Source organism: Malus sylvestris, chromosome 7 (assembly GCF_916048215.2).
Source record: "Malus sylvestris chromosome 7, drMalSylv7.2, whole genome shotgun sequence".
In the NCBI taxonomy this organism is placed as follows: Eukaryota; Viridiplantae; Streptophyta; class Magnoliopsida; order Rosales; family Rosaceae; genus Malus; species Malus sylvestris.
The window spans coordinates 31,497,876-31,508,942 of record NC_062266.1 but is presented as its reverse complement, the minus strand read 5'-3'; the positions used below and the strand labels follow the sequence as shown (position 1 = coordinate 31,508,942).

At 36.0% G+C, this 11,067-nt stretch overlaps 1 protein-coding gene across 4 annotated transcripts; it reads right to left on the bottom strand.

The window, feature by feature from the left end:
* Positions 1 to 924: 924 nt before the first annotated feature.
* LOC126627947 (trehalose-phosphate phosphatase A-like) lies at positions 925 to 5,672 on the bottom strand. 4 transcript variants are annotated; one of them, XM_050297523.1, is made up of 14 exons: positions 5,372 to 5,671; positions 5,029 to 5,094; positions 4,397 to 4,766; positions 4,156 to 4,263; positions 3,155 to 3,536; positions 2,917 to 3,057; positions 2,762 to 2,833; positions 2,509 to 2,634; positions 2,356 to 2,412; positions 2,137 to 2,238; positions 1,891 to 1,968; positions 1,716 to 1,785; positions 1,547 to 1,617; positions 925 to 1,458 (listed from the first exon to the last, which is right to left on the bottom strand). In XM_050297523.1, exons 5-14 carry the CDS (start codon positions 3,446 to 3,448, stop codon positions 1,312 to 1,314), a joined length of 1,158 nt encoding a protein of 385 aa, XP_050153480.1. In that variant the 5' UTR covers positions 3,449 to 3,536; positions 4,156 to 4,263; positions 4,397 to 4,766; positions 5,029 to 5,094; positions 5,372 to 5,671; the 3' UTR covers positions 925 to 1,311. The 4 variants fall into 4 exon arrangements, with proteins under 4 accessions (XP_050153480.1, XP_050153482.1, XP_050153481.1 ...); XM_050297525.1 differs by lacking the exons at positions 4,156 to 4,263; positions 4,397 to 4,766 and having other exon boundaries at positions 925 to 1,248; positions 1,366 to 1,458; positions 5,372 to 5,672; XM_050297524.1 differs by lacking the exon at positions 4,397 to 4,766.
* Between the last annotated feature and the right edge of the window lie 5,395 nt (positions 5,673 to 11,067).

Sequence of the window (11,067 nt, the reverse complement as noted above, 5' to 3'; positions counted from 1 at the left end):
TAGTGCAATTTCTCCTATGAATATTACGGGTAGTTCAAATAATCTTCTTGCAAATCCTGGACTTAGACCTTGAATGAATGTTCACATTTTTTTGGGATCCTAAAATTTTTAAATTTCGCCCCTCCCTCCTAGAATTCCTGGCTTCGCCACTACCGCGGTTAATACCCATAACCACCTATTTAAATTTCACGGGCAAACAGTTATACTCATAACCGTAACCGTGAAGTTTAAATAGGCGGGTAACCGCGGTTACCCATAATCGCAGGTATTTTGCCCATCCCTAATCAACATCCAAAATGCTCGAATTAATTGCAAAAACCCAGTTCAAAACCCAGATCAACCTCATTGCCCAAATCAATCTCAACGCCAACTCCGACACAAGATCCTTGGCATTCTCTAAATCTGGCTGCAAAAATGAGGAATTTTGATGTGGGTTTTTCACAAAAAAAAGGTGATTTGAGCTTTTGAGAGAGAGGATGTTGGAAGGAGTGCTTGCAGTTGTATCATTGAAGAAGAAGACCATAGGATAATGGAATGGAATAAAAATGGCAAAAGTGGATTAAAATATAGTAAGAAGAATGACTAAATGATGCTGGAATGAATTAAAAAAAAAATTGCAATACCGGATTAAAAATTGTAAAAGTGAATAAAAAATAGCAAAATATTTTAATCCAGACTTTAGTCTGACACTGCACCAAACACTTCATTAATCTTATCTTGCTTAGTCTAAGCCAAGTCAGTCCAACTTAGTCCCTGAAACTAGTCCAAGATAGTTCAGTGCAACAAACGCACCTTAAATGAACTCAACATGTGATAATTCTTATATTTTTTTTGTTCTATTTCTTTTAAGCTACGCGCCCGCCCCATTAAATCCTGAGTTCAAAATCTCTATCAGAATATCACGTTATCATAAAGGAAGAAAAATACAACATGATGCATATATTTCATGTAATTAAAAGAATCAAAATCCAAAATCCAAGAGGAATCGAGGAAAATAAAAAGGAATGAAATAATTAATACATTGAGAACGAAAGAAAGAAAAAAAATGAAGGCGCCTTAATTGGTAAAAACAGAAGATAAATTAACCGAAGGCATTTGCAATTAAGGCACAAAGCTTTTCACGGCCAAAAAAGGGCAAGAAGCGACGAACACAGACCAGCACGCGTTCTTCCATGCCGGCCTGCTTTCCCCAAACCTCTTGGAGTATACTTATCTAGAAAAAACCTAAAAATAAGCAGTCCGTCCAGCCTGTTTTCGTCGTATAAGCATGTCAAGATTATGTCTTCTACGTAATTATCTATGCAGTAATTTTTATAGAGCACTTGACTTCCTCCATATAACCAGTGACTTAAGAAACTCCATTACCTCCGAGGGATCCCGGAGAGAGTAAAATGCATTGCTGTCCTTGGGCTCGGCCGAGACTAAAATGCCGTAACCTTGGTTTCCTTCCCTCAAGACCTGTAACAGTCCCCCATCAAGTTAGCAATTCGATCGGTTTTATAGAAGACCGTCAGAACAACATGATAACAAAATTTTCGAGTTTTACCTTGAATGCATCTTCATCTGTCCGGTCGTCGCCAATATATATTGGAAGAACATCTTCGCAATTACTTAGTCCTGATACAAAAAATTCCATCGTAGGGCGAGTATAAGATGGAATTCAATGAATTCTTGAAGATCACTTTAAAGGAGCAAGAGAGAGTAGAAATACTCACCAAGAGATTCGAGTAAAAACGTGACGGCCCTCCCTTTATCCCAGTTTATTGTAGGTCGAACCTCTAAAACCTACAAATAAAGAAAATAGAACAAAAATATATTGAATTAAAATTACCATAGCACAAAGATAGAAGATTAAGGTAGATCAGCTTGCATTTAGGCTTTTAAAAATACCTTTCGCCCATGAGTCAAGTGCAAACGAGGGTAGTCTTTAAGAATTTCATGGACACATTGCAGAACCGCAGGCCAACTCTGAAGACAACAGTGTATAATTAGTAAACGCAAAAGAAAAATTTACTGCATAACAAAAGAGAGGCTCCTCCAGCCTCTCCTAGTTTTTACTGCATAACACACTGCCAGAAAAAAATATATATCTTAAACTCAAAGTAAATCAAATTTAGTACTCGAACAAGAGACTACCTTCTCATCTACATTGCGGTAATGTACAGAGACACAAAACTTATTATCTTCAACTATAGCTCCTTCAATGTCTTTCGTACTTTCAACAAGCAATTTAAATACCTGGTCAAGCATAAAAAAAATCAGAACACTATCTCATCATTCGTAACAGAAAAGATAGGAAGGGACATCTTGTTTATTATATTGATGCACATGATTACAGAGAAGAAATTTACAAACCTCTCTGATCATCGGTAAAAATTCAGCTGCAGGCTGGAACAAATTAACCGCCTTACCCTGAATGTACAAAAAACCAAAAGATGTTAAAAGAACAGAACAAACGCGCATATTTTTTTTGTGCACATGAGAGGGCGAGAGCTTGCAGCCAATTACCTTTTTGTCAGTTGACTTAAAACAGTTTCTCTGGTCATCATTTATAGTTTGTATAACCGGGGCCATTATGTCCATCCCATGACTACCCGCATAATAGAGTTCATTTAATTTTACAAACTCGTATACCTGATAGAATAGGACACAGAACAATCAAAATCAGCAAGCACCAGAAAAGATGGTAAAAAATGTAAACAAACAGATGATCGCCGAAGAGTATGTCATGCTCATGTTTAAGGCTCTGGCTAGCAATTACCTTGTCATGGCTTCTTCCACTAATAATTGCTGTTGGGAAGTGTTTTGCTACCTTTTTTACGGCTGCACGCATCTGAAAAGATTAAAACATCTTTGATGAGCAAGCAGAGCGTTTTAAGTTTTGCATAAAATATACATGTATCAAGTTGTTCTTACGGCATCAGACATAAAGGCACAGTCAGGGTTATCTACAATTGGTGAAAGAGTCCCGTCATAATCAAGAAACAATGCTATTCTCTTGCCTTTGGCATAATTAGAGATTTGCTCAAAAGATGTAAGTGCGGATGGATATTTGACCTGAAAGATTAGACAGAAAGATGTTAAGTGCTGCATAAATAACTTAGATTCAAAGCCTATTGGAGGTTAAAAAAAAACATGAAGGAATAATTGTTACCATCCATGTGTGATAGGATATATCAGCATCTGTTGCCCCAGACTCATTGTTAACATCCTTCGTTATCTTTCTGTGAGGAGGCGATGAAGCTTTCATGGCATCGAGCCAAGAGCTAGAGCGAACGTCATCAAGTACATTCTTTTTCCTAGGGATTGTTAGGTATAGACTTCCAGGGAAAGCTGCTCCTGGAGTTGAATATGGTAACAGGCTGGTATGAACGCCACCAAGTCTTGACTTGCTCAAGGGTGGAGGATCAGCAAGAACGGGAGAAGCATGATTTGATTTCAGGTCCATTGGATCCAGATTTGTAGCCCCTTCGTACGAAATAATGTTATCACAAATAAACAAGTGTATAAATCTATTATAACCTCTTCAGATGACCCTGTAATCAATGAATAACCATTGCACGAGTTAGACAAAAGAAAATTCCATTAGCCTTCTAAGTTTTGGATATTACAGAATATTCCAAAGAGGAGGGTTCTGTGAATATAGGAACCACACTTTCAGGCAATATATGCTAAAAGCTAACTGAAAATAAGCACGTGTTTCCACTTCAAGAGAATTTCAAAAAACACAAGGACATGCCAAATTTTTTTACATACACAAAACAATGATCCGTTAGCTGCAATTATGCCATTTCATTCGAAAGTAGCAGCAAAGTGTTGAGTCCAATTTCTTAGTTTCCGAAACTACTTGTGCACGCAGGAGGGAATAAACAGCCATAGCTAAAGGGGAAAAACTAGAACCTCAAGGGTTGCGAAACTACTTGTGCGAATTTACACAAATACAACACTCCTCTAACTCCACAGAATAAGCATATGGTGGTGAACTTTGAGAGTTCAATCAGTGTGTTAGTCACCAAACATAACTCAGAAAAGCATGCGTATGTTTAAACACGATCAACTGTGCTAAAACGTACAATTAATCTACACGAAACACTAACAGCTCCGGCTACAAATATTGCAAGAGAAGATATGCAAAAGTTTGGACATACAGCTCACCCGAAAATATGTGACTGGTAGTTGCATACCATTAACAGCTCCTACTTCCCACTCACCGGGGGGGATGAAAACATATTAGATGAATATACATAATCACAAAAAGGGGGCCTACACACAAACATGGAATCTTCAAACCATATGAAATGGACAGATTTGGATGCAAGAAAATGTATGACCACCAACACCACCACCTAAAAAAGAATACACATGTTGCAAAAGACTATATACTTTTCGCTCTTACTTTTGAATGGAGGGGGATTTGAATACAAAGACTCGGGCAAATGCTCTTAACCAACTGAGCTACACGCCGCTTGCGGCATCTTTGAAAGTTCAACGGAGACAAACCCAAGAGTAGAGTTGAAGTCTAAGGTCAAGATTTTGGCATTTTGCTTAAATGACTTCAATGATTAAGACTTTTCTTTTGTTTTTAATTTTCCCCCTCTTGATTTTGAATATTACAACATGATTTTGACATTTGACCAATCATTTGTATTGAAGCAAAGAAAATAAATTTAACAAATTGGAGTGAAAAATCAAAGGATGAGAACAAAAGAACAATATCTCATCAGCTCAACCGAAAACAGCTCAATGGGAGACCATGATGACATCATCTGTTTTTGCAGTTGGAAAAAAAAATTAATTAGGAAAGAAAACAACCATAATTATATCAATTTATACTCTTAAATCTTAATTATTAACAGAACCAAATCTCATCAGTGCCAAAGGTCAAAGCTTTCTCAATTAATCACCTGTTTGGAGCTAAAAAGTTTATATTTTTCTTAACCAGGAAACAAAAAAATACACTCGGCAATTCGAATTTTCGAATAGCATTACGTGGAAACTGAAAGAAGAAGGGGCGAAACGACGACGTACCAGGTTGAAGAAATTTTGATCCGAAGCGCCAGCAGTCTTCGAAATGCAGGGGCGGATGCAGGAAACCTTCAAAACCAAATTATCGAAAGTCAGCAGCGGATAAAAATAACCGGTGAGGCAGATGGAAAAATCCGAAATGCTCTGTTTGGCAGCCAAGAAAACAGAGGAAAGCAAAAGGGGAAAACGAAAACGAAAGAAACATTCTTCGGCAGCCGCCGCTTCAATTCAAACAAACGGCACTGTTATTTTCTCGGCAAAAAGAAAAAAGGGTGATATTATTTTCTCGGCGGCCAAACAGACAGAGAAAAGGGAGAGGCTTTAACAACGATTGTAAAAAATTCACCTTAATCCGCAAGAAACGAGCTGCGCAGAAAATCGGAAATAATAGGGGAAAAAGTTACGGCGGAGAATCGCGAAGGAAGCGGCCAATTAGGAAAAAAAGGGGGCAAATAAAGAAACGTATAAAATCGGCAAATGAGCGAAAGATGAAAGAAAGCCCTGAATTTTAGAGTTTCGGCATTTATAGAGAGTTTCGGGTTTCCAGGAGAAACGTGCTCCGCAATCCAACCAGGCAAAACCCCTCCCCAAACCACAAACTCCACTGCGGTTTGACGCGTGTACGGGCAGCATTCTAGTCTTCTAGACTAATTGGTTATTTAATAAGGAAAAGGATCCACTCCCATTTTCCTAGGAATCCTAGAGATCCAGTGATCTCATTCTTATTGTACGGTCAGCTTTTGTTATGTACTATTCATATTTAATTTTAAATTTTGAAATAATTTCTGACCGCATAATTTCGTTGGCTGAACTGTTGATATAGTTCGTGAATTACATACATCTAAGTGAAAATTAAGTTTTTAATGTTTTTTTATAAAATAATTTCTAAACATATGAAAATAACTTGTAGGTGAAGCTTAAAAAAAAATTGTTTTGTGAAATTAGAAAGACAAAAATTTATTTTTACCCTCTTTTGGTTGACAAAAGAGAGGGTTCATTAATATGTAGTTTGTATTAGCCTCTTGCCGCGTGTGGCAATTATCTTTTTTTAATATTTTATTTTTTTAATTTTACTTATTTTAGATATTATTGTTTTTTACTACAATATATTTTAAAAATTAATGAGCGTAACAACTCACAATCCCACTATTTTTTGCCTTGTCATTTGGTATGCATAGATTATATTCAAAATTACTTTATCTTTTTTTTTTGTCAGCTTAAGTCACATGATGCTACTTAGTACTACGGTCTAGTTGTATTCCTGTTTCACTTGTAAGTGAGAGGTCTTAGGTTTGATTCTTACCAAATGTGAGTTTGAACCATATTATTGCTAGTTTATTATGAGACTTAGCCCAGTCCCCCACCCCTTACTGTAGTTAATATCACTTGTTAAAAATAAAAATAAAAGTCACAGGACATTTTAGTGGGTAATATCATCATTTTCTCACCCATAAGCCTTTAACATTGCATAAAACTTACAAATCTAACATTTAATTTACACTCCAAATTTAACTCCGCACACCATGAGCTCGTTTGAATGTGCTTTTAAAATAACCAAAAATGTTTTTGGTGAAAATATTTTGGAAACAATCCTTACTAAAAATGCTAGTAAATCCTGGAAAAGCACTTAAAGTGCTTCCTAGAAGAAGCACATAACTGGTGCTTCTCGTAGAAAGCACTTTAAGTGCTTTTGGAACCCAAAAACATTTTCTCTAAAAGCGCTTTCAGTCATTTTAAAAGCACATCCAAACGAGCTCTATTTCTTGAAAAAAAAGGACCTTAAACTTATGTAAAACTATTAATCTTCTCTCCAAAGTGTGTCACATGCAAGTTAAGTGACTTAAATTAACAAAAAATTGAATAGAGTAGGTTCGTATCTTTTGAGGGATGTAATTAACAAATTTTTTTTCATTTAAAGACTGATTTTTTCCACACAAAAAAAAAAAAAAAATCTAATTTGCATTTCAGTGGTAATTGGGGGAAAAAAAATTTCAGTACACCCTAATAATTTTATCATGCTTCTCCACCTAATGTCTTTGTTAGCTTATTTATTTATGAGTAATGCTATTCATACCATATTTTTATACCACATTTCTATACCACCTTAGGTGGCATCTGATGTGGACAGCCGCATCATTTGAAACCCAAGGAAAGGAAGGAGAAAGACTCATCGTATATACAATCATCATTTTATTAACTAGTTTTTTTTAATTATTAGTTTATTAAATAATGAACTAAATTTACAAATCTGGTTAATTCAAATGATATGGATGTTCACATCAAATATCACCTAATGTGGTATGAAATGTAGTACAAAAACATAATATGAATAACATTACTCATTTGAATATCAAGTCCCTGTCTTTTCTTCTTTGCACACTTTTATTTGTTTCGTCTTTTAAATTTTCCATGAACTTTTTAATTCAAATGCTAAAAATGTGTGTAAGGCGAAGACAATTGGAGGTATAGAAATCCGTTTTCTAGTTTATTTATTTATTATTTTTGTCTTAAAAGCGATTTCTCTTGTCTAGCATTGTTCATTGAGTCCATGATAAGTTCAATATAATATTAAAAATATGAAAAATATGATAAAAGTAGTATTTTTTATAATATTAATGCTTGAGGTTTCCTACTAGGACAAGGATTTAATAATATAAAATATTAATGCTTTTTGAGGTTTTCTACTAGGTTAAGCTACGTCAATATTTCATATTATTTTTTTATAGAGTTATTTTTTTATTTATTAACTTAACCGTGACCACACAAACAGAAGGGCACGGCACCGGAAGTGGGAGGGCAGACAATCTTTGTTCTTCATACTAGAACTGAAGTCAGCGACCAAGAAAAGACGTGCGTCACGATGCTGGCGGTGAGGACGGGAAGGAGAGTTGCCGTTTACGGTAGTGGGTGGTTGCAGGCCTTAGCTGGGTTGGAATCGGTCGATGGTGTTTTGTTCCATGGCTATAGAAAAAACTTAATCACAAGGCTTCAACGGGCGACTCATATTCTTCTTCTCTGAGTTGCAATAGAGAGGAAAAGTGGGCTAGGGTTGTGGAACAGAAGGAGCAGTTGCATGCAGCCGTATGGAGGGAGAGGAAGTAGGGAAAGACAGAAGTTAGTTTAAACGCTCGTTTAGACGTACTTTTAAAATAATTAAAAGTGTTTTTTAATTTGAAAAATATTTGAAGTTTTTTTTATATGGAATTTTAACGAAAAGTTCATGGTACTGTTCATTTTAACGAAAAACCATATTTTTACATTAAAAAATCAATTCTAGTACTATCCATTTTACCGTTTATTTTGTCCTTATCATTAAAATTTAAAATTTTCAAACATTTTTCATTAATTTTTTTTATTACGAAAGCTTGATTTTAAAAACGCTTCATTAACTCGTTTTAATCATTTTAAAAATACTTTTAAACGAACCGTAACTGTTAAACGGCTGATTGGTCTCTTCATTAGTAGCTACGTGTCCAAAGATCAGAGGTTGATTTGACAAATATTCGATATTGAAGGCTCAGTTTGATTTAAAATCATATTTCTCAGTTAAAACGTCAAATTAATGTTATAATTAAAAAGCGATGTGTTTTAGTGGGGGCCAGAGGATCCAAGGCGGGACACGTACGGCGGGAGTTTGGCGGGGAAAAGCGCGTGACGACACTTGTGTCGACTAGGAGCTGACATGGCCACGTTGTGGAGCGGGGCCCACCAAGCAAGTGCTGGACGCGTCGTCGCTTTCAGCATCAAGTTGGTGGTCGTCGGTGGCGGTGTTGACGATAATACCCAAAATACGTTGGTCCCACGTGGCGATGAGGGGGAGGGATCGGGACCCACGTGTCTTTGTCGCCACGCGATGGAACTGCGTGGCAGCTGATGGACCCAGTGCGTGGGAAAGACGTGGGTGATGTCCATGGCAAAAACGACACAGCCTTGACGCCTATCTGCATGTGCGTTTTTTTTCGCTTTGAAACGGCCGTTGGTTTTGCCTCTTTCCATCTACTTAGTACCACTTGATTGGTCTCTAGTCTGTGGGCAAGAAATCATCCATATTATTTTTTCTTTAATTTAAGATTAAATAAGTCAATCAGTACTACGGTCTTATGATATTTCTCTTCATTTGAGAGTGAGAGGTTTTAGGTTTAAATCTCGTGGATGGCGAATTCGATACCAAATTAGATTGCCCATTATGTGGCTTTGCCGAACTTCCTCTTCCCTTAGTGTAAAAATATTAATGTACTAAAAAATTTAAGATTAAATAAAAAAAGAAAATATGTCCTTGTAAATGCCATTTTATTACTGAAAGAAGTATGTACAAACAAGTCTATGAGTCACGTTATTAGCTTAGTTAAGGATACAAACTAAAAGATTTGATGAAAGAACATTTGAGTGTAAACTATCAATCTCAACGAATGAGTAATGATATTTATCGATCGGCTTAGCGAAATGGAAAAACCATTATATGTAGTTAACTCAAAATACCAAGTTTCATTTTTAAATCTCTTTTAGAATGTGAACATCTAACGTAAAATTAAACGGTGAAAAAAGGCTCAAAATTATTAAACAACTGACGACTCTCACCACATTCAAACAATAGTTAGCTCATCCTTTTGAGATGTTATTTTTGTGGTTTATGGACTATGGAGTCCAAGGAAAATAAATTTATAATGTTTTAATCACATCTAAACTACAACATATCAAAGCATCAGAAAACATTAACTACAGTCGTCTAACTACTGACACTTCTTGCAACAAGTGAACCCCAATGAAATGACTAAAACCAATACGTCTCTGGCAACCTTGTGACAATTGACAAACGCTTATAAACGACATGATTGACACATCTGAACAATTTTTATCTCAACCATATAGTAGTCTCATCTCCTAAAATATCACCAATTTTCCGCATAGAAAAGAAACAAAACATGAGATGTAGAGATCCGAAGATGATCTCACAACTGAAATATGAATCCAAGAAGAACTTGGGCACACGTGTGGGGTGATCCGGCGGGGTCACTGTCCGAGCTGCCGACACATCTGCCGCTTATTTTAACGAGTCAAAGACAGGGACAGGTGAAACCAAAAAGGGCAAAAGGAAATTACGAGGAATTTGATCGCCGGAAAATGGAAAATAGTTCGTGGGAAAAAGTGAGAGAGTAGGCTTTTGGAGAGGTTTGACTGTACTCTGATTAGGTAATTTTATTTTTGAGTTGGGCATGGTGGGGCCCCAGTGGCAGTTGGGGTACTTGCCTTCTCAGCCAAGCAAAGACGGAATCTTATTTTCAACGCCGTGAGGTGCGGTTGTGATTTTAAAAGTCTGATTCCAGATTTTTTTATAAGCATGCACGTTCATTTTTCTACAGCCACAGAAATTAAAATTTGTTTCATTGACGATATTTTTGCTCATCATTTTGTATTTATTCATTACACAGATCTTAAAATTTATACACATTCAACAATAATAAACATGATAGTGACTTAGTGAGTATCATCATCACTTGAGGAGAGTGAGCAACGATATTCCCTTTCGAGGAGTCTGTTTTTTAATTTTTGTTTCTAAAATAAAACCTGAGTCGTTAGATTAAAATGTAGTTTTCCTTGGTGCATGAATGTTGTTTATTTGGTACAAGGAGCTTGAATAATTGATAGTTTATCTGTGTATCAAGAACAAAAGCTGGTATATCTTGTCATTATATAAGTCGTATAGAGAATATATTTTGGATAGTTCTATTCACACTTCTTTTTACTCTCACACACTCTTGTTAATTTTTGTTCATTGATCTTCTTCAATTCATTCGTTTCGACAACAAAAAATTGAGAGAAGTCTGTGAGAAGTAAAAATAAGCGTAAGAATAATACCACCCTATTTTTTTAGTGTCACTTCACTTGCATTATTGCACATATTTTACCCACCTTATTTTCTGGTGCACTAAAACAATCTCTTGTGACCGTGCATTTTCTTTTACATTTGCGCAGAAACAGAAAAGTTATGCGCTTTTTATGTGAATAGATAATTTGGTAATCATTATTGTGAGATTGCCTGGA